Source organism: Microcaecilia unicolor, chromosome 6 (genome assembly GCF_901765095.1).
Source record: "Microcaecilia unicolor chromosome 6, aMicUni1.1, whole genome shotgun sequence".
Taxonomy (NCBI): Eukaryota; Metazoa; Chordata; class Amphibia; order Gymnophiona; family Siphonopidae; genus Microcaecilia; species Microcaecilia unicolor.
In genome coordinates, this window is record NC_044036.1 from 290427580 (window position 1) to 290454048 (window position 26469).

A 26469-nucleotide genomic window follows, 5' to 3' on the forward strand; every position below is an offset into this window, starting at 1 on the left:
CACCCCAACTGTCACAAGCGCAGCACAACGTATCCCAAGCAGCGAGTCGGAATTCCTCCCCTGCACCAAGCAGAACCAAGTGGTTCTGAATCAAACTTTAGTTGGACTTACCACTGCTGGCTGCTCCTCCCAAGCCTTACCACAGATGAGAAAGGCTCAGGACTGATACTCTTGTCCCCTGCTCTCCAGCAAACCTCTTCCCTTCTCCTTTCTACAGGAAATAGGGGAGAGGTGAAGAAGGGAAGAAATAAATTTGTGGGGCCAAGAGACAGGGATCTGAAGACCTCCAGATATGACTCTGCAGGCTCAAGACACCCACAAATCTCAGGAGCAAATCACTCAGAACCAAAGGCTAAAAAGTGTGCCCATTCACCTGCTGGAGATAGAAAATACTGAGGAGCTAGACTGGATGCCAAGTCTCAGCTCAGTTTTCAGTTCTCTATCTCCACCTTCTGGTTGATGGACACAACTATCCCACAGGTTCTGGAATAGTGGGAAGCTACGTAATGGAAATCTAGTCTGCTTGCAGCCTTCAAGGACTGAATATGGACAAGTCTGCCCTATCCAGTTAACTTTTAGGCTCTTAATATGCCCACCTCCAATACATTATGCTTTCAAATATTACACTTGGTTGTGGTTGTGTATGTGTGTGTCTATGTGTTTCTAAAGTAATTTATGCTGGTAAAAGGGCTGTTTGAAACCTGCCCATCCTTCCTGCAGGTAAAAATACACATTGATAGTTCTTTCAGTTTGTGTGGTTGTCAGGATCTACTGTTTTGCTTTGAATGCAGCAGCTGTTTGCTACCCCCCAGGGCAACTTCTTAATCTTGCCTATTGGTTGGGCTGGCCTTGCACACTTGACCTGTGCAGAAACAGGCTAGTCTTGGCTGCTCTGCCCCTCAGTATGAGAGGAAATTCCTATGGCACAGATAGGAATTGAACATACTGTGTTTATCATTTCCTGTTTTACTCCGGGAAAACATTTTGCTACCAACAAGCACGGGTGTAATGGATGGATCAACAAACAGCAGGTGATTATATAAAAGGATTAAAGATACATAAAACTGGTGCAAAGGCGTGTAAAAGCACCCCAATCTGTATGGATCTCTCCATCAGCACCGTGTGACATTTTTATCCTAACAGTAAATAAAAGATATACAAGACTTACCTGATCATGGTAAATAACTGCACACATAACATCTAAAAGAACTTCGTCCTTACCTCCTCTCCTATCCCAGCCAGCACAGGGTCTGAATCCTTCCACTGCTCTTGCTTATCTAACACTGTGCTCAACACCGGTTGGACTGGCAAGGTCTGCGCAGAGACAAGAAAAAATTTCAATAACCCCATGTTTAGCCCACTATGTTCTGTGCGAACCTAAGATACCGTACCATAAAATATGCGAGTATTTCAGCAGATAATCCCTGCTCTACAATTTTTAGTCTTACAGAGAAGAGTCTGCTTAATCCTGATTCATTCCATAGAATGAGATGTTTATGAAAACGCATACAACAGCCCAAATAAAGCTCAACAAAACACTAAATAGTATTATACTGGTTTTATAGAAAGGGCTAACAGGATTTCCAGGATCTTGTGCTGGATAGGGCCTGCTGCATTCCCAGTACCTGGAGCAAATCATTCCTGGCTTTTAATTAATTTTTTTTAACTAACTTTATTTCATCTTTAGAATACAAGTACCCAGAAAAAAAAAAGATAAGTCTACATCAGTGGGGTCAGAGGGGAAAAAAAAATAGGTAACCCAGATATCAATCCAAATTTAACCTGGCGATAATTAGGCCTATAACAAACAACCCTCACGTAAGTTACTGACAGAGATCAAAATCATGTCACTTCTTTTATCTGTAAGTGATTTTTCAAGATGTGCTGGTCATAAAAAAACATAACTAACATCAGTAAGTTTAATCAGATGTTTGCAGGGGAATTTTTTTTTTTTTTTTTATATCATTTTTATTTATGACCAAAATACACAAGTAACAATAAGGTGAGAAAAACATTACATTACAAGTACGTTCCAATAGTCTGATAAACATCCAACATATTCCAACTGGTCATCTATGATTTTATTTTTTCCCCATCTTATACCCTTCTAACCCCCCCACCATCCCACCTCCCACCCACCCTCCTCCCCGCGAGCTTACCCGTTCAAGATTCTACTGCGAGCCGTGGGGGTCAGGGTATCCCAAAACAATAACCAACATTGTAATAGTCTATCTCCCTTTGGGGATGCTAAGTCATTTACTTCCCTTCGTTCCAGGGCACCTAGGGAAATCATAAGTGATCGCCATCGTGGCACAGAAGGTGGTTCCGATGAGATCCAATTCAATAAAATCGTTTTCTTTCCCATAGCAGTCGCCCTACGGAGGAATGGCAACATGCCCCTTCTTCGATTCCCCCTCACCTTGTATTTATCAAACAAAAGAGTAGGCAGGGGGCACCATTGCAACCCCCAAATAGTCGAGACGAATGTACAGAGCTGCGTCCAGAAGGCACGGACCGGAGGGCACAACCAGAACATATGTCCCAAGTGCGCCCCAGATCCCGCACATTTAGGACAGTCATCCAAAGGTCTCAGGGCAGCCCTAAACGCTCTATGCGGTGAGATATATATTCTCATAGTGAATTTATATTGGGATTCCTGTAGTATCACATCTTTAAAGGTCCTATATCCTATTGTCAGATTAGCTTGTACCATCGCGCCAGTAATAGGACAGCCCAACTCTTCAGTCCAAACCCCAGCGATTTGGTCATATGATATCTCCGGGCAAAGCTCTTTAAGTTTAAAATGGTAAAATTTAAGAGGAACCGAAAGCTGCGCCTCCAGGTCCAGCAAATCTGTGATTTGCCTCCGTCTCTGCAAGGTCAACGAAGCTCGGGGGAGTGAGGCAATGTAATGACTCAGTTGTAAGTAGGAGAGGGTAGCCCGTGCTGGGAATCCAACATTCTCACACAAATCTTTAAAGGACCTACATTTGCCCTCTTTTGTTAATACCTGGAACAGGAATATTGTCCCCCCCTCTCTCCATGCCTGGAAGGTCCCAGTATCCGTGCCCACCGAAAAGTCTGCATTACCTCCAATCGGTATGTTTGCAGGGGAATTTAAAAATGAAAGTGATCCCCCTTGCAAGTAAGTGCCCTAGGCTTTAACTAACGAAACAACTTCTTTTGCATTTATGTGGCCTTAGCCACATCTGAAATATTTGAATTTGGCTACTACAAAACAACCTCTGGCTATCTTTAATTTAATACAGCATTTATAAATCGTTATATCTCAGCAAATCTAAGTGGTGTACAAACTAATACCAACAAAATACAATAAAACATTATTGTTACATAGTAATTTATATAATAGGAAGCTTTAAAAGTCTACTAACAGGCACTCCAAAACGTCTGTTCTCAGTTTAAGGTTGTTTTAAGAACTCATCATAAGGCCATATTTTCAATCTCTTCCTAAATGATAACTACTGGAAGTTTATTCCACATTTGAGGCATAATCCCTAGAAGTGTAATAAAAGGACTCACAAATCTATTTTCCAATTAGGAAAATTGGCCTTAATGGGAGGTATATGGTCACAGAGTTAGTAGGATACATGGAACCACTCTGATGAAGAATCTTAAAAACAAAAGACAGTAATTTAAAGGGGATTCAAATCTATAGGCAACCAATGAAATGCATTTAAGAATGGTGTGGCTCTGTCCCCTCTTGTTCCTCTTAAGACTATCTTAGCCGCTGTGTTTTGTAATAACTGCAAACAACCCATTAACTTTTTGGCAGCCCAAGATATAAAATAATCTATTGGAATAATTCTGATTGCCAATAGGGTGTATCACAATTCTCTGTAGGAGCCAACTGAGCAGTAGCCACAGGGGAAAAAGAAAGAAGCCCTATCCAAGGCCACTGTTGCAAGAGTGGAGGAGTAGAGTGGAGGAGTGGCCTAGTGGTTAGGGTGGTGGACTTTGGTACTGGGAAACTGAGGAACTGAGTTCGATTCCCACTTCAGGCACAGGCAGCTCCTTGTGACTCTGGGCAAGTCACTTAACCCTCCATTGCCCCATGTAAGCCGCATTGAGCCTGCCATGAGTGGGAAAGCGCGGGGTACAAATGTAACAAAAAAAAAAAAACAACAACAAAAAAAAAAAGAGTGCATCCAGGCCAGCCAATGACTGAAGAAACAAGGGACTTTTGCATTCTGTTTTGATGTCATCAAATCCATGAATGGGAAGTCTCAAGTCCCCAATAAGAGAAGGCTTCCTTAGACAACTTCCACATTGGGGTCTACAGAATGTTTGTTCAGAAAGTAAACTTGAACATTCAGAGACTCCACAAAGGGTGCTATCTCCAGGCAGTTTATTGATCAAACAGCCTCAAAGGCTGACCACTTCCCTTGAACATCCTGGTTCAAGCAATGGGCCCCCCCAACTAGACAGACTGGCATCCAATGTGTCAACTGGGAAGTCTCCAGTTCCATTCCTTTGGCCAGATTCTTGGAATTCAACTACCAGCTCAAGCTGGCTCTAGCCTATGGTATCCGCGGGAGATGTGTGTCACAAGTGTGTCTGTAAAAAGCAAGATGCCCAACAGCAGCCTCTGCAGTAGCCTCACGTGGGCTCGCGCCCAAGGCACCATGTTGATTATTGCCACCACACATCTCGAGGCCTGAATACAGACCAAGGCCCCCTGACTACCAGGAAAGTCCACACGGGCCTGTAACTTGATCATTCTCTGCTTGGTCTGAAAAACCTTTCCTCTCTGCACATCAACCTTTCCTCCCAGATATTCCAGTCTCTCAGAAGGTTCTAACTTGCTCTTCCCAAAGCCAATCACCCAATCCAGGGTCTGCATCATCACTACTGGAGTAGTGGAACATCTGCTCTCCTTCACCGATTTCACTTTGATGAGCCAGTTATCCAGGTGTGGATGCACCAAGATTCTCTCCTTGCATAAGGCTGCCACCACATCAGCCATCATTTTGGAGAAGGTGTGTGGAGCCATGGAAAAACCAAACGGCAAGGACTGAAACTAATAATGACCTCCCAGGAGGACTGAAAACCACAGGAATTGCTGGGAACCTCTCCAAACTGGGATATACAAGTAAGCCTTCTTGAGGTCTAAAGATGCCAGAACTCTACCTGTCACAGTGACACAATCACAGAACACAGGATTTCCATACAGACATGGGGAATGCACAGATCCAGATTGATGCTGTTAAGGTTCAACATAGGTTGCAACAATCCTTCCATCTTTGGAATCATAAAATGGATGGAGTAGCATCCTTGGCCCCACTTCCTTCTAGAAAGGATACCACAACAGATTCCCTACAGCATCCTCAATGATCATTCTTCTGGATTGCACTAGATAGCACTATAAAATAATCTGTGAGTAACTGGTTCTACAATGTAGTCTCGCCTCACCACATCTAGAACCCACTGGTCCGATTTGATCTGGTCCACTCCTCGAGGTAACTGGACAACTTGCCTCCTATTCATTCCCTGCCCACCACTGGGCATGCTGTAAACACACAGTCCATTGACTTGCTGATCCAGGCTTTTTGTTAAAATCAAAAAGAAGAATATCTATTTGGGAACGTGGACCATTGTATGGAACTCTTGCCCAAGCAGTATCATCTCACCTACCGAAAATGTTTCTTCTCAGAATTGGACATCAAGGCCTTCCTCAGTCTGGTAGCCTCGGCCATTACAACCGGTGGACCCCTCTGGTGGCGGTCCTGGTAAGTCATACGTATCTGCTACATGTGCCAAGCTAGTTTCCAGATGATTCTTCTCAGACCCAATGTAAGCAGGCTCTAGACATGATCCTACTAGAAACCAGAGCTGCTATCCCAGGACGGCCTGCTTCAACAAAAGCTTCAATCCTGAAATTCTGCAGGTCTTTCAGAGAGCAGCTCTGTCACAAAACGCCTAGCCACACACATAGGGTTAACCCCACGGCCACTTAAAGGATCTATTCCCAGAACAGCTCAGGTCCACCTGCTGCTTGTGCTCTAAATAGCACCCTCCTCACACCGACTGGGTCACAACTGCCTCTAGGCGAGTCTCCTGCTCTCAAATTATCCCCAGTGATTTCTAGGTTAGCGAGGCCACACTCCTAGTGGTCCCACAGTTCCCAGCAGACCCAACACACAAACCACCAGGATTCTTTATCAGTCCAGACAGGCAGAAGCAATAAACTAAAAGAAAATGTTTATTGTTTGAAAAATTGAATAATGAACAAAAAATGTGCAATCAGCAAACAATAACAGGTAGCTGAAATATGGATCAATTATAACACTAACTAAACATTTGTTTACTTTTTAGAAAGTACTTGGGGAAATCATGACATATAGCTGTTCACTAGTTATCAAATATAACTGTTTTACAGGGCTTCAGCAAAGAGCTTTCTCTCTCTCTTCTCCCAGGCTGAAACTGGGGAAAAAGCCAGTAAAAGTCCAAAAAAAAAAGAAAGAAGAAGAGCTCCTGGGCCAGAGCCCAAAAGAGTCAAGTTAAAAAAAACAAACAAAAAAAACTGGTTACATCATTACAGGCATTTCCTTTATCTGTGTGCTAATTAAAAGAAAGAAAGGTCAGTTCTCTGTGTCAGCTTTAAGCATAAACATGCACCACGTGCTGGCGAAACAAGAGAAATACACTTCCAAATTAATTTAGGTCAATTTCTTGGTTACTACTGTAACCTAGGCATCTACCTTAGGGACTCACAAGAGACCACCCATGGCTCTGCCAACCCCGAGACCAACCTCTGGAGTGTCCCACTCCATCAAGATCAGGGCCTGCCTTACCTGATGCACTGGAAAGAACTTGAAGGACTTCTACTGCCTTTCTAGAATCAGCTCCTCTAGCACTGGGGCCTCCAAAATTTTGAGTCTCCAAGGCTTGAGCTATTCTGGCAGTTCCTCTCTCTTGAAGAGTCAGACCACAGAAGCATTATCCCTTTCACCAGTGGGAAGCTCCCCATACTCCACACTCCTCCTGGGAGACACCCCAGAATTTGAAAGGCTGAAGGCCGACCAGTGTTCAGACCCTTTCACTGACATTCCCTTGGCATCTCCAGCCTCAGACTATTCATGGATCCTGAATCCCCCATGATCATGGGGGACCCTAAAAGGGCTGCAGAGTGGTGACCCCCTATGACTAGTGCAGGAGGAGCACAAGCTCTAGGGAAAATGCACCTTTGATCCCCCCCCCCCTCCAGATATAATGCTAGGGAATCACTGAAAAGGTCCAGACCCTGAGCAGGCATTCCCACATTGTCATGTGCAGCCAAGGGTCCCTAAAGAACCAAGATGAAGCCACTCACCTCTGGCTTAGCCTTCTCCCCTCCAGCTGGCCTGAGCTTCCACCAAAATCTCTGCATATGGAGTGCCCCACTGTAGGACCTGCACTGCCCTCAGCTCTCTCAGGAGCCACCTTGGTAAGAGCAGTACTATGTGCACTCAGCCAAGACCTCCATACCTCTCCTATAATGCCAACACCACCAAAGAAAAATATACTTTGCATTGCTCCTGAACCCAAACATAGAGCAGCCAATCCTCCCTATGTTGCTCCTGGCATTTCTTTCTTTCTTTTAACACAGGTATACAACCAGTGAGCAAGGGGGGCTAAAGTAGCAAAGGAGATTACACCAGTTCAAGAAAATATGGCGAAGGAAGAAGGGGATGGGGGGGGGGGGGGGGGGGGGAAGAGATTCCCTCAAGGATCAAGCAGAGAACCCAGGACACCTCTCACCTGCCAGATGAGGCGCGCGAACTCCTGTGCATGCCTTACACAAGCTGAAAGTTTCTAAAGCTAGGGGAGAGCTCCAGCATATCAGCTCTGATGATGATATCATCAACTATTGTGCCTGCATAGAACCCAGGACACCCCTCGTCTGCCCAGACTCCTGGGGAACCACCAGATCAGAAGAACACTGCATGGCTACGTTCATCTACCATCTGCTGGAGACAGTAAAAACTAAAGTGCTTAGAGATGAATGGTGTCTTTGTTCTCTGTTTTCATCTGCTGGAGACAGTAAAAACTAAAGTGCCTAGAGATGAATGGTGTCTTTGTTCTCTGTTTTCATCTGCTGGTAGAGGGGCATAATCCATTTGTTCTGGACTGGTCTGTAGACAATAAAGAAAGGTCTCAAATTTGATACAATTATCCCTATCCTCAACTTGCTCAGTCTCATCAATAACTTGGAGTGCTCTATCAAGTCCAAAGCCGCTGATATAACCACTGAAGAACCAACAAATCTCTTTTCTAATGCATATACAGAACTTCAACTGAATAAAAGGCCATCTTCACTTGGGAATTTTGAACCTACTTAAGGATGGCATAGCCTCATTCACAGACAATGGGGGAGAAGAAAGAGAAAGAGGATCCTATTAATAATGGAAACAAAAACCTTTAAGAAAGCAGCAGCAGAAACCCTGTTTATTGTCAAGTTTTTTCACAAGCAGGCAGGGCAAGACAGAATGGGATGTAATATTTGGCCCCAGCATTCTCTCCTTGGCCATGGATATCTCAGATGGTCAGTATATTGCCCTACCTGTGCAGGACTTGTTCTGGCTGCTGCTGGAGTTGGCTTAGGAGACTTTTGCTGGGTTGAAGCCAACGAGGCTATCTGCACAGGTCGTGATGCTGTAATTTAAAGGAAAACAGTAAGTGCTACACTCTAAGGGTAGTTCTGTTTTATAAGAGGGTGCCTGTATCAAAGTTACCAGGAGACTGCCCCACATCTGTCTAATCATTGTTTATACTATATTTTATGTTACAAAGGCAACATAAGCACCTATATGTATTTCTAAAACATAACCATCCCCGATAGTGCACAAATGTGGACATGCACATTTGTACCTGTCCCAAGAAGGTGTAACTGTGTACATGCACCCACATTTTATAAAAGCAACAAATGTGTCTTTATAAAGCAGAACCAAACCTAGGACTATCCCTGACAGCGCACAAATGAAGCACACATTTGCACCTGTTCTGAAAAAGGTATAAAGCTTAACATAAAAGCTTGGCTCTTGGGCAGGCTTTTGGAGGGTCAGATTGACTGGGTTCACCAGCTAGAGGTCGCCTCCTGCTCCCACTTCCCTTTTTCTGTGTGATTGTGTAACTTTACTGTCTTTAATTGGAGTTCCTTTCCTTTTCTGAATTTTACTGTAGTCTGTACACTGCTCTGCTCTGCCTTGGCAGTTAGAGCGGTCTAGCAAGTTCAAATAAATTATAAACTATGTTTTATATGTGAATACATATGCCCAAACTACTTCCCAAGAATATCGGCACACGTACTTATATAATGCTGGATAATTTTTATAAATGCTCTTTTCCAAAGCAGGCTGTACTCATGTAAAAAGCTTCATAAATTGACCCCTTCTATGTGCTGATTATCTGCTGAAGCTTCCTGTGAAGTACTCTACCTGCTGATGCTGTTGTCAGGGCAGGGGTCTTGCCCGAGGTCCACGATGAAGTTGGGAAAGGTGTGGACTGGCTCAATGGAGTGCCAATAGATGAAGGTTTAGTAGCTGGTGCGAAAGAAAATGAAGCAGAACCAGAGCTGCCAGTGCCCACAGGACCTGGAGTCTCAAGTGCAATGAACCTGAAGAGAGAAGTTGTATGACTTGCTCTACTATTAATTGGTACGGTACTTCCTCACACACATCACAAACACACACACACACACACCATGTCTTTATTTCTACAAAGCAGTTTAGTTTACTATAAACTTAACATACCACCTTGCACTAGTGTAATAAACCAAACCAAATCAAATCAAGCTGTATAAAAAAAAGTAAAAAAACCCAAACTGTTCTAATCCAATTAAAACCTGTGGTCTTTACTTTCCCTCTGTCCCTGTCCTGGACACACAAACTCCTCCTTTCTGTATGTGATGTCAGAAAGTTCCTAGCCCACTTTTTGGTGTTTTCCATTACTGCTGGCCCTCATCCCCTGCTCCTGTGATATAGACTGCATAAGTTCTACTTACTTTTCATGGAGGTTGGCTTTGACCGTGGAAGGAGAAGACATGAAGTTGGTCTTTAATGCAGCTGATGACACAGGCAGTGCTGCAGGAACTGTCAGGGTGTCCGGTGAGGACTTGAAACCAGGAGACCCAAAAGAGAAAGAAGAGGAAGTAGCAAGGGTGGCAGGCACTGGAGTGGAGGTGGGTTTGGAGGACGCAGGAGCAAATGTGAGAGGAGTAGCTGCAGTAGCACTAGAAACTGGCATTGGCTTGGACATATCCGCTGTAAAGGAGAAAGTTGTGGCCTCAGCTGGCTTTGGGGTAGATGATGCCATGAAGGTGAATGGAGAGGATGTCGTATGTGCAGGAAGGGATGTGGCAGATGCCGGTGCCGGGCCAGCACTCACTGAGCACAAAGAGATCAAAACAGTTACTAGCATAGCAAAAGTAACGAGGAAAAACACACTCTCTCCATTTATCAGATCACCAAATACTTTTACAGTGCTGCATTTATACTGTGTATGTTTTATGTATAGCACGTATATGGAGCTATGATAGGAAAACAAACTAACAGTATTGTACTTTTTTGTCCACCAGATCAGTCCAGACTGATGGGTTATGTCCCTCAGCCAGCAGATGAAAACAGAGAATAACGAGTTCTGACCTATAAAATGCGCATGCAGCTTCAGCAACCAGTATTCTCTGTCTCTAGCAGATGGTAATGGACAACCTGTGCAGCACCGTCTGGTCTGGTGTGAGCTCCTGAGCTCAGCTGGAGAACTAGCCACCCACTTGCCCCTCCCACTCAGATGCCCATTGCTGTTTAAGGAAAACAACAAACAAAAACAGGAGAAAAGACAGAAAAATCAGAAGTGGCCAAACCGAATGCTTGAGATTGTGGAGGAAGCTTTTGCAGGGCTAACTCAGCAGCACTGGGGCTGGTGAGTTCTGAGAGCAGCCTGTAAGATCAGCCATCACCTCCTCATCCAGAGGTAACTCTATGCCTGTTGAAGGGTGGGAGGAGGAGGTATGGAAGGGGGGCAGGATAGGTCTAGGGCTACCCTAGTTCACACCAGGAGTGGCATTTGGGCATACAGCAGAGGATAATGGAGTTCGAACAGGGAACAATGGTCCTGTCCACTGGAGCAGGCAGTGCAGCAAGGCTGGACCAGTAAAAAGGCACCAGACCTGGCAGAACTTGCAAATTTCACAGCTCTGCCTTCATAGAGGTGCTGGCAGAGTGCATCAAGGGGTGTGCCTGGTGGGAGCTGCCACAGTCAAGAGGGATCCTGCAGTATTTGCTGGATCAGCCTCGGGCATGCCTACAGTACTAGTTTTGGTAAACCAACTGTAATAGCAAAAAACCCAGAATAAACCTCTGGTAATATATAATCAAATACAAAAGAAAAACCAGGGTCTCTATCAGGAAAAACACAATGAGAGAATAGGTTTTAATACAAAAAGTAGTTGAATAATTAATGTATGTGTGGAGTAATCTCAGTAATAACTCACCCAAGCGAGGAAAAGCACAAGCGATTTATACCTCTAGGGGTGGACAAGCTTCTCAATCATTGATCTACTCTGTATTTTTTCATTTTTTTAGTGAGCAAACAGTACTAGTTTGGCAGGGCTCACAGCTCTTGAGTATGCTCTGGAAGCAGGGCTGAGTGGTTTGAGCTGAGCAGCTTCAAAGAACAAAAAGAATGGGAAAGTCCTCCATTTTGTGTTCCTCTGTGCCCCTCCCTTACTATAAGCCCTAAAGAGAAGCTTATTTTGCTGCTCCACAATGGCTTTGTCTTGAAGCAGACGGAGCAGCACAGGGCTCAAGGCCCCGTGTACAGGGCCTAAGGGAGGTTCGTGGGCAAAGCGGCCCATTTGGAGGACTTAGTAACTGCGGTCCTTGCTGCTGGCAAAGCTCGTAGCGGCTGCGTTTGAAGGCGAGTCAACAAGAGGTTTGGCAGGCATCCTGGAGGAAGGAGAGCTTCCAGTGGCAGATAGGGACAACCCCTTGGTGGTTCGGTTCTTCTGGAGGAAAGAGCTGGTTGGTATGATCTCTCAAGCCCTAGAAGCTCTCATTATTTTGAAGCCCCGGTCATAGAAGCTGGGATCCAATTTAGTTACCAGCGCACTAGAGGCGTATTTTCAAAGCACTTAGCCTTCCAAAGTTCCATAGAAACCTATGCCTCTAGGGGTCACAATCTTAGAAGGTATCTGGAAGCCATGGGGGTATTTCCAGTTCAACAGGCAATTCAGGCTATGATCTTGGTGGAGCGGAAGATGCATGAGAAAGGGCTCAGGATTAGCCAGACCAAAGGTAAGTTGTATACTCTGGTCCTGGAAAAGAAAAAGCTTCCCAAGGTGGATGTGATGGTGACCATGTGGCTCATTTTCAAAGCACTTAGCCTTCCAAAGTTCCATATGTTTCTATGGAACTTTGGAAGGCTAAGTGCTTTGAAATATGCCTCCATGTGACCTAGAAGAATACTATCCCAATCGGAGGAATGGCCCTGAAGGACTTGCAGGACAAACTGGAGGCTCTGTTTAAGCAGTGCTTTGAGGTGTCAGCTTTGGGTTTCCAGGCGGCAGTTTGCAGCGCCTATGTGTCGAGGTCCTGGTGGCACTGGCTCCAAAAAGTGGAGGATACCACAGTGGAGGATGGTGACCCAAAGGATGTGGCTCACCTAGATTCAAGCTTGTCCTATATGGTAGATGCCTATATGAGCTTATCAGAACCTTGTCCAAAACCATGGTAGTCTCAGTTTCAGTGAGGAGGCTCCTGTGGCTCCAAAGAGCCATCTCAGTAGGCTGTCTTTCAGAGGAAAGATACTGTTCAGGGAGGACCCTGACTTGGGCAGACTTACCCACAAGACAGAAGACAAGCCCAGAGTTTTTGCTCATGCTTTTGTGAGCAAGGCCAGTTTTAGAAAAACCAGGCGATATGGTCCCAACATAAGACCTTTGACCCAGAGATCCAGGTTTCTGAGACGATTGAGCTCCTTTCATTTTGACCACAAAAATAGTTCACTGGAGGTCAGCTATCTGCATTTTAAGAGGAATGAACCCAGATCATCCCCAAATAGTGGGTCCAGAGCGTAGTTCAGAGATGCTATATGCTAGAGTTTTCCTGCCCCTTAGGAAACACCTTTATAAAGTTTATTTGTCAGGACCCAGCCAAGCAGACAGCTGTATCGTCCACCATGGGAAGGCTGTTAGACTTAGGAGTCGTGGTTCCGGTCCCAGAAGGGGTACATTTCCAAGGCCAGTACACTATTTACTTTGTCATCCCAAAGAAAGAGGGGATCCTTTAAGTCTATTTTAAACTTTAAGGAAGTAAACTGAGTGATCAAGATGGTGCATATCCAGATAGAGACTTCAAACAGTGGTCGGTTATTGCAGAAGCTCAAGGGAGTTCCTCTCAGTTCTGGATCTCAAAGAACCTAACATGTCCTGATTTGGCCACCACATCAGTTGTGTGAGGTTTTATGTGCTGGGTTCATGTTTCCAATTTCAGACACTACCATGCAAACTAGCCACAGCACCTTAGACATTCTCCAAGGCATGGTGGTGATGAGGGCAGCAGAGCTCCAAAAGGAAGGAATTTGTGTCCCCTCCTACTTGAATGATAGGCTAATCAGAACAGAGGAGGAGAATCACCTTGTTATAAGGGAAGCAGTGCTCCAAAAGGAAGGAATTTATGTTCACACCTACTTGAATGATTGGCTAATCAGAACAGAGGAGGAGAATCACCTTGTTATGATATAGCTGGTTCAGCTGCTGCAGTTGCTGGATTGGGTGATCTGGAGAAGAGCAAGATACACCACTTTAAGTGCTTGGAATACCTGGGAATTCTCCTTCGACAGCTGGAAGAGAAAAGTCTCTCTCTCCAGCAGTAGATCCAAAGGTCTCTATTCTATCCTCATCCTTCTCGATCTACCTGCTACTTTTGAGACTGTTTATCACTGCTTACTCCTTGATACACTATCCTCACTTGGACTTCAGGGCTCTGTTCTTGCCTGGTTTTCTTCTTACCTCTCCCATCGTACTTTTAGTGTGTACTCTGGTGGATCCTCTTATCCCACTATCAGTTGGTGTACCCTCAGGGATCTGTCCTGGGACATCCTCTGTTCTCCATCTATACTTCTTCCCTTGGCGCTCTGATCTCATCCCATAACTTTCGGTATCACCTTTACACTGACGACTCCCAGATCTACCTCTCCACACCAGAAATCTCAGCATGAATCCAGGCCAGCCTGCCTGTCTGACATTGCTGCCTGGATGTCTCACCGCCATCTGAAACTAAACATGACCAAGACTGAGCTTCTTATCTTTCCCCCTAAACCAACCTCTCTCCTCTTCCTCCATTCTCTATCTCTGTGGATAACACTCATCTCCTCCCTGTCTCATCAGCTCGTAACCTTGGGGTCATCTTTAACTCTTCTCTCTCTCCTTCTCTGCACATATTCACCAGACTGCTAAAACCTGTTGTTTGTTTCTTTCTCTATAATATCACCAAAATTCGTCCTTTCCTTTCTGAGCACACTATCAGAACCCTTATCTACACTCTTTTCACCTCTCGCTTAGACTACTGCTACTTGCTTCTCACAGGTCTCCCACGTAGCCAACGCTCTCCTCTTCAATCTGTTCAAAATTCTGCTGCACGACTTATATTCTGTCAGTGTCGCTATGCTCATATTAGCACTCACTTCACTGGCTCCCTATCCGTTTCCGCATACAGTTCAAACTCCTTTTATTGACTTACAAGCGCATTCACTCTGCAGCTCCTCAGTACTTCTCCACTCTTATCTCTCCCTACACTACTCCCCGGGAACTGCGTTCGCTGGATAAATCTCTCTTATCTGCACCCTTCTCTTCCACTGCTAACTCCAGACTCCGTTCCTTTTATCTTGCTGCATCATATGCCTGTAATAGACTTCCTGAGCCGGTTCGTCAAGCTCCAACTCTGGCCATCTTCAAATCTAGGCTAAAAGTCCACCTTTTATGTTGCTGCTTTTAACTCTTAACCCTTACTCACTTGTTCAGTACCCATTTTATCATTTCCACCTTAGTAATTCCCTTATTCTCTTATTTGTCCTGTTTGTCTGTCCTAATTAGATTGTAAGCTCTGTCAAGCAGGGATTGTCTTTTCTGTCCAGTGTACAGCGCTGCATACGTCTTGCAGCGCTATAGAAATAATAAGTAGTAGTATTAAAGACCAAATCTGCAGAGTCAAATGTGGGCACTACTAGCAGTGAGGGTGCGTTGGGCCTGGGATTACATACAGGTGTTGAGCTCCATGGCAGCAACTCTGGATCTAGTCCTATGGGTGTGAGCAGCCAATACATGTAATTAAACTCTGGAATTCATTGCCAGAGAATATGGTAAAGGCGGTTAGCTTAGAACAGTTTTAAAAAAGTTTGGACGGCTTCCTAAAGGAAAAGTCCATAGACCATTATTAAAAATAGACTTGGGGAAAATCCACTATTTCTGGGATAAGCAGTATAAAGTGTTTTGTACTTTTTTTGGATCTTGCCAGGTATTTGTGACCTGGATTGGCCACTGTTGGAAACAGGATGCTGGGCTTGATGGACCTTTGGTCTTCCCCAGTATGGCAATACTTATGAACTTATATATATACTGCAGCAGGACATGTTTATCCATTCTTACCATAGCTGAGATCGTATTTAACCATCTCTCTGACCTTATGTGCAACTTTCTTTAAATTAGTTACCTTGATTTTCTAACTCCTCCTCTTACTCTCTTACCTATCTATATGTTCCATCTTTGCTTATACCCTACACTGAGGCATATTTTCAAAGCACTTTGGGAGGCTAAGTTCCATAGGTTTCTATGGAACTTTGGGAGGCTAAGTGCTTTGAAAATAAGCCTCACTGTCAATTAAAATGTTTATTTATTTATCCATTCTTATATCCCAGAGTTATCCAAAACAAATTTCAGTTCAATGTGTCTTACATTAATTGGAAGGCATTACAGTGTTAATATTCGATTACATGTATTATGGAGCTTTTCGACGTATGAGGTTAACCATTGTCTTTCTTGAATAGATAAGGTTTTTAATCCTTTTCTAAACTGGAGATAGTTGTTGATGCTTCTTATGTCCTTGGGGATTGAGTTCCACCATTTAGAACCCAGGTAACTGAATCCAGCCATATGTTCTATTACGTATTGAGTTGACATTATACCTTACATTGTCAATGAAAATGTCCTATTACATATTGTGTTGACATTGTAAGTAGTATTCCAACTAAAACTCAACACAGAACCCCCCCCCCCACACCTTGTCTCATCCTCTCATCCCAACACAACACGAAAAAACCCACAAATTTAAATACCCCAGATTACACCCTCCCTATCTCAGATAGCCTGAAAATCCTCAGGGTTACAATCGCCCATAACCTCACACTCAAGAGCCAAGTGAACTCTACAACCAAGAAAATGTTCCACTCAATGTGGAAACTCAAACGTGTGAAACCATTCTTCCCGAGGGAAACATTCCGCAACCTGATACAATCAATGGTACTAAGCCATGCTGACTACTGCAATGGAATCTATGCGGGATGTAAAGAGCAGCTCATAAAGAAACTTCAGACTGCCCAAAACACAGCAGCCAGACTCATATTTGGAAAAATGCGATTCGAAAGCGCCAAACCCCTCCGAGAAAAATTGCACTGGCTCCCAAAGAACGTATTGCTTTCAAGATTTGCAGCTGGGTCCATAAAATTATTTATGGCGAAGCACCGGGATACATGACCGACCTCATAGACCTTCCAACCAGAAACACAGTCGCATTAACAAGTTCATACTTAAATCTCCACTACCCAAGCTGTAAAGGACTCAAAATACAAATCAACTTATGCATCCTGCTTCTGCTACATAATCACACAACTGTGGAATGCATTACCAAAAGCTCTGAAAACAACGTACGACCATCTCAACTTCCGGAAACTACTAAAGACCAACCTGGCCTAATGAGGGTCTGGCGGGTCTTTGAGGCTTGGTGCAGGGATAGAGGCTGGGAGCCCTTTCAAGCCTTGGTTGGCCAAATAAAGAAAGGCTTATCCTTGGCTTCCTTAAAGATGCAAGTCACAGAATGGTCTTGTTTCCATAGACGCCTGGAAGGGTCCTCCCTGGTGCTCAACCAGATGAGGTGCACTTTCTTTAAAGAGGTGGTGCATGTGTGCCCCTAGTACACTCAGTGATACTGTTATGGAACTTCAATTTGACTCTGAAGGTGCTGGTGGCAGTCCTTTCTGAGCCACTCAAGAATGAACCCCTTAAGTGTTTAGCCTTAAAGTCTGTTTTAAACATAAGAACTACCGTACAGGGTTAGACCAAAGGTCTATCTAGTTCAGGCTCCTGTTTCCAACAGCGGCCAATCCAGGTCACAATTACCAGGCGGGATTCCAAAAAGTAGCAAGATTTCATACTACTTACCCCCCCAAGTATAAGCACTGGCTTTTTACCATGTCTACCTTAATAATGGTTTATGGACTTTTCTTCTAGGAATCTGTCCAGACTTTTTTTTAAACCTAGCTACATATTCAACAGTATGGAAAATAGAACACCTTTATAAATACATAGGAACTGCTATAATACCTCCTAGGTCATTTATAATAGTGTCACTTCTGTAGGTATGAGAGAGATTTTTACCAAACACTGGATAACGAAATCATTCAGAGTAAGGAAGAAAAACATAACCAATAGCTATCACATGAGAACTGGGGAGATGTCAGGAGGGAACTCCAACGGTACTTAAGAGTTGACAAATCAATTTCATAAGTGGGATCACTTATTCATGTTGTTTGTAAGGACTAGAAAGGGTGAGGCGGCTACTATGACTACAGCTGCATGATGGTTTAAAGAGGTGATTGGTTCAGCATATATTCTTCAGGGTTGGATTCTGCCTGTAGGCCTCAGGGCTAATTTGACAAGGGGCATAGCCATGTCTTGGGCAGAATCGTAGTCCGCTTTGCTGGTGGATATTTGCAACGCTACTACTCGGTCTCCTCTTCCTTCTTTCTCCCAGCATTACAGATTGGATGAGAGCATGCCAGAGAGGAAGCTGGCTTCAGCACAGTGGTGGGGTTGCTTGGCTCTCTTCTTCCCACCCTGAGGATTGATTTGCTACATCTCATCAGTTCAGTTCTGGTCTGCTGGATGAAAAGGAAGGAAAAATGTGGTCTTACCTTGTGTTTTTCCTTCACTCCAACCAGACCAGAAGCTCATCCCTTTGGCGATCCAGGGTTTTCTGAGCACACTGGTGAACTACAAGGGATCAAAGCAGAGGAGGACAGAGTTCTTCTAGAGTTTCCCTGGCAGTGGTCTGCTCAAAATATGGCAGCCAGGCTTATCTATGGAAAATCTAAATTTGAAAGCGCAAAACCCCTCCGGGAAAAACTACACTGGCTACCAATCAAGGAACATATCGCTTTCAAGATCTGTACCTTTGTTCACAGAATAATACATGGTCTAGCCCCGAGCTATATGTCTGAACTAATTGACTTACCAATTAGAAACACAATTGAATCAGCCAGAATGTACTTAACTCTTCACTTCGCAAGCAGTAAAAGCCTGAAGTATAAAATCAATATACGCATCAAGTTTCTCTTACATAGGCACACAGCTCTGGAATTCTCTACCAAAACACCTGAAATCTACGAATAATCATCTAGAATTCCGAAAAAAACTAAAAAGTCACCTGTTCAAGAAGGCATACCCCACAGTATCTGACATATACACAGAATAATGAAATATGTCATTTTAATCAGGAAACGGACAGTTTTCAACCCCGATGCATGATCACACCCTAACATTTTGTCTGAATCACCCCAATCTATTTACCGATACTTCTTTACTGTACTTGTCACTCTAATAATACCCCATACTGTATTTGTTCACACCGGAGTCTGTAACCACTTCTCCGGAACTATGTAAGCCACTTTGAGCCTACTAATAAGTGGGAAAAGGTGGGATACAAATGTAACAAACAAACCAATAGATAAATCATCAGGTGTGGATCTGGTCAAGGGCATAGATAGATGGGTGGTCAGAATCACCTGCTTTGTTACAGGAATACTAAGTTGCTGGAGCTGTATGACATCTTTTATAGGACAGCTTATAATTCATTAGTCTTTATCTCCATCTGTTTGCTGAGGGATATAACCAATCAGTTATATTCATATATTCTACACAGATTTTTTTTTTTAACAAGCTTCATATTTCTAGCCTCATGTGGGGGATCTACATACCAACTGCTTTTGCTTGTCTTTCCCCTTCAATGGACAGCTGTTCTGGAGTGGTAAGCAGTGATTTAGCATTCGGGATGAGATTAATCATATAAAATGGACACAAAACGCCATCCGTAGACAGCAGTAAGAGAACAGGAGCTGGGGGAAGCTTCTTCTCATCACCTGTGAGAGCAAGAGAGGCATCAGAATACAAAGTGCAGTACCACCACGGAGAGCAGCAGAGACACATCAGCACATCACCACTGCCAAAACAGAATACAAAGCACAATTATCTCTGCTGACAGCATCTGAGACACAACAGAACAAGCAGTGCATCATCACTGCTGACAGCAAGAGAGACATCAGAACACAAGATGCAGTAACACCACTGAGAGCACAACAGGTGACAAGAGAACTCAAGGTGCAGTTATCAGTGTGGAAAGTGGCAGATATTCAACAGCACAAGAGGTGCGCCATCACCACCAAGAGCAACATATGTGCAGCATTACTCCAGTATCTAAAGCATGCTCACACTCAAGGATCTCCAGTACTCGTGCACTTCTATATTCCACTTCAGTTATGACTGTCTATTAGAGCATACATTGATACTAACAGAGCTATGAAGACAAGGTCCTCTCTGGAATGGATGATCAGAAATGAACACAGGCCTTTAATTCTGATCTTAGATGTGTGCTGTAAACCTAATTTTGATTATCTATCGATATGTCTGATCCCTTCTGCCTATAACATTGTTTTGTTCCTTTGCTATATGACATATTATACAATGAATTACAAACTCAGTGCCTCTCAAATAAAAGCCCATTCATTTAACACCAGTTCAAATGTTCACAGATTTCAAAGTTACTGGTCACAAGAGTCCCAGTCATCTTGAATTTGGAGTAGTATACCTGCACTGTGACACGGTGCCAGGTGGTATTATGCCACTACAGAAATGTGGCAATTACAGAATAGCACTACAAGCCACAGTTACTTATACAATACAATCTCCCTAGTACCAAATACTATTCCAGTGACATGCACAGCTTATGCTCCACTCTAGGGTTGGTATTTTCAACCTTATTCCATCAGTAATGCATTCTAAACCCATAAGCAAGGCAGATATCTCATCCAAGCAAGCGAAGTTCTCCAAAACCAGCTGGAGTTTAATGTTGTAATTCTGATGTCAAACAGCTGAGGGCTGACAAAATCGAGCAGTACCCTCCTAACAAAGGAAGCATTACCTAATGTGCCTCACTGTCGATGATCTGAACAGGGATCTTGCAAATGTTTCGTTTGGGACTGGCTTTACCCTAGTGTTTCACCAAATGATTACTCTTTATCCAAAATATCTGAACAAATGCAATGTCTGTACTCTTTATACAAAATATCTTGCAGGTCTGACCGGTGGATATGCAGCAGATGCACAAGAATGACAAGCATGGCAAATCTATTTTCACATGCTAAAGAAGGGTCCTCTAGAACATGGACTACACTGAAATCATCTTAATAAGCAGAAGTGAAGTGTGTCGAGTCTGTGATTGTGCATGTCAAGAGTCTCCTGTCAGAATACTCATACAAACCCAGCTCCCTCACACTGTGTGAGAGAGAGGTGGACAACAAGTTGGAAGAAGAGAAGGAAGACCTGTGTCAAACCTTTAGGAATTACATGAGCACACATCTGCCAACAACTACCTTTAGCTGGAGGGATTGGCAGCACAGAAGCTGCAGCGACCTGGCCAAAGAGGTCTGAGGGAATGAAAAGACTCACTGATAGAGATTTCGAGCTGGCTGGTATAGTCGAAGGCCAGTCCTACTGGCATTGTGTCATCGCTGTTTTCTGTGACTGGCAGCTCTGCACGGCTTGAGTCCTCCAGTAGCCACAGCTCCCAGTTACTCTGAAAGAAAATACTTCAATATTTAGGATGGTCACTGACCTCCGATGATACTTGATACAGACCTGTAGCTTTCATCTTCCCTGATGAACATCTCTCACTTCCAAGAATTCATTTTCCTTGAAAACAGTACCACATACCCTGTACTGATTAAAACATTTTAATGCTCTTCTAAATTATCCCTCCACAATAAAATTGGAGACAAAAAAAGCCACACGGCAAATTTTCCCATAAACTGAATCCTAGTCCATCATACTGGCTAAATGAAACATACAAACCAATCAGGTCCTAGTACGTGTTAAACAATGAGACCCACATTCAAACAGTGCTAGTCCCAAGAATGTAAGAGGGTAAAGAAGAAATGCAAAAGGTAGCAGACACTTTAATGTATTCTCATGACACCTTCAGCCATAGTGGAGATACAATCACATGAGAAGGGAGCCATTTGCAGACTTCAGACATAGCTTTTCTAAAAACAGAAGAGTTGGATGGTCACTCAGAATATAAGGCAACAGCTGACAATTATGGAGAGCATAAGATCCATACACTGGATGCAAATCATTTATCTAGTCCACCCCATCAATCCACACCTCCCATCCCATGAGTCAGGAGCAGATATTCAGCAACCCCTTGCTATGCACTCTGAATAGCCACCTGGTATTTAAGGGACAGAGAAGTTACCTGGTCCTCCTGGCGAGCAATGATACTGACTTCTATGGAGGCTGCAGAGGCACCCAGGATTATATCCCTAGAGAAAAACGAAAAAAAGTAATATTGAAATATGAAAGATAGGAAGGCAATGAGCAACTCCCACATAACTGTATAAGAGACTCATCTGGCTGCACGGACAGCACAAAAATACTGCTGTTGCTACTGAGCTAAGAGGTCCTTGTGCACTCACCAGTCCTCAATGTAACTCAGGAAATAGTGGTGCTGCCTCTCACTGCAGCTGCTGTAGCAGGGCTCAGTGAAGTTCAGGAACTTCTCCCCTTGCTTATCTTCCTTTTTCTGCAAAAATAATGAAACAGGTCTGAAGCTACAAGAGTTTTGGCAGTCAGTGCAGCCCTCTTCCCTGAATCACATACTGGGTATAAAGATATTAATTGTTATCCAGCTTTCTACACTGTAATGTGACCACTGCTAACACAAAAGACACTTCCAACTTCACACTACTGCTTTTCTTTATTACAGGTGAGTATGCAAAACGACTAACACTGATTTTACCATCCTCGGGTAGCCTTCTGTCACTTACAAAAAATCAGCGTCATCATTTTATCAGATTGCATGACTGCATCCAGGAGTACTGAAAGCTAGAGAAGTCAGATTTTTCTGTGTGTTGATCACTGTGCTAGCTATACTTACAGGCAGTACAATGACCACAAGCTGAGGAGATGGTTCCAAAGACCCATCAGCTGCTGCATAAACTACAGCAAACACATAGGTTTCAACCCACAGTACATCCAGGACTGGAAGAGAAGGAAAGAGAACAGGATGCTGAGTTACTGAGTGTCCACTGGAAATGGTGTTTGCACAACATGATCTGAAACTTCCTTTTTAAACCATTCATTGAACTTACAGAGCATAACACAGTAAACATAGTCCATAAAGGATAATTTTAAAGAGGCATTATAAGCATGAAAATGACCCCCATAATGGGCTCATCGCTACACAATGACTATTCATTAGTTTTTTAATCTGGTAGTTAATAAGGGAAAGCCCATAGCCTGACAGTTCTTCTTTCTCCTATATATATCATCCAGTTCATTCATAAACAGTGCTGGAATCTGGCATGGTAAGCCTTCATTTGCAATGACCAGAGATTTTTACCTTATTTTTAATAGACCCTCTCTTACTGTCCCCATCCTGAGGCCAGAAGCCATACAACACAGCTCTTTCTAGAACCTCGTGTCATGGCCTCCAAACTCAGCCATCATGACATTCATGAATCTCTCCTCCCCCTCCCCTCCGAGGCTGTGAATGCCGCCTTGTAGCATCTTCAGCTCTTACTGCATGTCAGAATACACTTTCTGCAAACACTAGAAGTCTTTCATTGTGTGTGTGTGGGGGGGGGGGGGGGGGGGCATATACACTTGGAGGCGCGACTGCTCCCTTTCTCACCCTCTGATTTGCTTGCTTGTCCCTGTGCCAACTGCTGAACCACCCTCTATCAGCCATTATTCACCCAATTCACAGCATACATGATGTCATTGAAGACTCCTGAGAACATTTATGATAATAGGATCCCCCTAATCAGAGATGAGTATCAATGGTTAAATGTATGGGTACAGAAATAAGGTGAACTAGGCATTTCTGTAAGTTTCATTATGTGGCAAATATCCTATTCAGATGCTGGAAAGTATCTAAAAGTTGTAAACACCTCTTGTGTAAACAGAACAGGAACAAGAAACAAAGCTGAACTTATATTTTTCACTTTTCTTATCCCTGAGCTAATAGAAAATTGCATATGTAATCAACATTCAACGTATATATGTAATCAGTGTTTACTGATTACAATAGTGGGACTTTACCACATAACTACTGTTACTGATCTGATACTGATTTATTGTTTACAATATTTGGACTGCTGACCTGTTGATTTATGTAACATCTGTCAAGACACTCTTCAAAAAAAGGGCAAGAATTACAAAGTGGGTTGAGCCAGTCAGGTGTCAATTCACTGCTGTTAGGTGAACACTAAGACAGTTAATGGGCAAAAGCTTTTGGAAGCAACAAACAGTTGTCCCTGTGTGTGACATTCTTTCTCTTGGCCTCTCCCAGGGACGGGAGACCAGGGCTAAGCTGGTGTTCTGCCCAAGCAGATATCCAAACAGCTTATGCCATGACTCTCTGGGAGACGCTGACGGCCACATGCATTCACTCAGATACGACCATGGGTTCTGGTTGTTCAAAGGAACTGCTGCAGTTTATATTGAGAGACCATCAGTCCGACCGATCGGGGTACTGTTAAAAGTCATGGCAGGGGAGTTCTCATGCCTATCCCTCAGGGCCACAGAATGACTGAGGGAATTAAGCGGTTAGTTTCCTCTGAATGGAATTGTTTCTGTAGAGAAACTGTCTTATCTAGCAGCCCAGCTACAGTCTGAGTGCCATGCAAGGGACTGAAAGTGCCATACTGTCATATTTTGAGCTGTTTGCAGGAAACCATACAAAATTTGGAACGAGAGAGGGTCATGTCTAGGTCTAGGTTAGGAAATTAGAAGATAAAATTCAACAACTCATTACGTTGCTAAATAAAAAAGAAAAATTCAGCCCCAGGGTATGGTTCACTTCCATCACTGTCAGTACCCAGTGCCCCGCCTGCAAACATGGAAGAGGTGCACATTGTAAGTGCCATTTTGTCAGCTGCTACTGCAATGGAACCAAAACAAAACAATGAGGATCCATCAACTAGTATGAATGCTCCAGATAAAACAATGCATTGCAGTTAAAATCAGTGACCCCAATTAGGATGGGATCAATCTAAATTGCACACTTTAAAGGGAATACTAGAAGATTCCCACCTAATGGGCAGAGGCTGCAGAACTAAAAATCCCGATAGTGACAATATCTTTGAGTACTCAACCTAAATTGTCAGATAATTTTCCTCCATATCATCACTCCTCTCTCACAGACCCCAGAGGGATGGAGACCTACCACTTCCCCTGCCCAGCCTCCTCTGGCCCTAGTCCTCTCTCTTCGGGCTGTGGGTTCAGAGTTCTGAGAAGCGTCGCCAGTCTCCTTCCCTGTTTCCAATCATACTTACAGGCATAACGGAGAAAGACAGGCTGGCAGCCTGCTTTCCCTTTTCCACTGTCCCATAACGTATCCTGTCTTGACTGCTTATACCCACGTGCTTTCAATCCTTCACAACAAAACAGTATGAATAGCTAACAGAAATACTATAATTCTGTCCTGCTACTGCTTTCCTGCTTATCCAATGTGAATGAAAACGAATGCAAATTGCATTTAAAGTTTATGAATCAGTGGTGGTGCTCATGAACTGTTCGGCATGAAACTTTCTGGTTTAAAATTTTCTTTGTCTAATGTTATCCCTGTTTCTACTATAGTTATACAAGATCACATCCCAGAACTTCATAATTTAGAATATTATATTTGTGTGTGATTGTGTATGTATGGTAACTCAAGTTACAAATTGTGTTTATTTTTATAGAATCTGCCTGTTAAAGGAATGTGTTATAGGCAAAGTTGCCAGATCACAAAAAAATTTCCAACCCAATTTGTGGCAAAAAGCAGCCCCCAAAATAGCCCATATTAAGATTAATATTAATAAGGTTGATATGAATATTTATTTATTAGGATTTATTTACTGCCTTTTTGAAGGAATTCACTCAAGGCGGTGTACCGTAAGAATAGATCAAACATGAGCAGTAGGCAAATGGAGCAGTAAAAATATTCAAACAACAATGTATGGCATGGTATACTACTTCTCTATTTTGTTAATGGGGGTCTCTTGGTTCCAAATCTATCTCTATACCATTATACCAAGAGCAACTCAAATGTTGTTCTCGCAGCGTGTGGTTGCCTTAAAGTTTAAACTACAATTAACTGGACCTCAATGCATCCACCCTTGGCATTTCACCTTCAGGTGAATGAGTCCTTTTATTACAAAAGAACGCCAAAATTGTAAATGGAGCTAATCCTATCACTGGTCCTTTTTTTCCTTTTTTATCTAGACTGATTATAGATAAGAAACCCATGCAAAAAACTCTGTTAAAAGAGAAAAAATATTGGAAATCTTCTATCAGTCTGAGACGGGCGTTAGCAAGGTTTTCCTCGGAGTGTGTATGTTTGAGAGACTGTGTATGAGAGACAGCGTGAATGTGCGTGTGTGTGTGACAGAGAGTGAGTCTGGGTGCGAGTGTGTCTGTGAGAGAGAAAGTGTGTGTGTGTGAGAATCAGAGTGTGTGCCATGGCCCCCCCTCCCTGTTCCAGGGTCCCCTCTCCCTCCCTCCGAGTTCCAGGGTCGTGTGTGGTTCTCCTTTCTCCCCTTCCCCCCCCTCCAGCCACCCAGCTATTCTCCTCTCCCCTGCCCCCCCCTGCAGCCACCCAGTGATTCTTCTGTCTCCCCTGCCCCCCTTCCAGCCACCCAGCGATTCTCCTCTCTCCCCTGCCCCCCCTCCAGCCACCCAGCGATTCTTCTGTCCCCCCTCCAGCCACCCAGTGATTCTCCTCGCTCCCCTGATTACCTCTATCGAAGCGGCCGCGTTATTGAAAGCCCTGCCCGTCTGTAGCCTTCCCTTCGAGTTCGTTCCCTCAGAGTCCCGCCCTCACGGAAAGAGGAAATGATGTCAGAAGGCGGGACTTTGATCTCCATCTTACCATAAAATAAATAGGA

At 43.7% G+C, this 26469-nt stretch overlaps 1 protein-coding gene across 5 annotated transcripts in view; it reads right to left on the reverse strand.

The window, feature by feature from the left end:
* NUP214 (nucleoporin 214) overlaps nt 1–26469 on the reverse strand; it is a 165262-nt gene that overhangs the window by 117009 nt on the left and 21784 nt on the right. For all 5 annotated transcript variants that reach the window (XM_030207808.1, XM_030207810.1, XM_030207809.1 and 2 more), the window contains 9 exons: nt 22476–22579; nt 22015–22121; nt 21795–21861; nt 20990–21116; nt 19243–19404; nt 10001–10382; nt 9435–9613; nt 8561–8652; nt 1222–1314 (listed from right to left, as the gene is read on the reverse strand). In XM_030207808.1, coding sequence (XP_030063668.1) covers nt 1222–1314; nt 8561–8652; nt 9435–9613; nt 10001–10382; nt 19243–19404; nt 20990–21116; nt 21795–21861; nt 22015–22121; nt 22476–22579 — 1313 coding nt within the window. The remainder of the gene's footprint in view (nt 1–1221; nt 1315–8560; nt 8653–9434; nt 9614–10000; nt 10383–19242; nt 19405–20989; nt 21117–21794; nt 21862–22014; nt 22122–22475; nt 22580–26469) is intronic.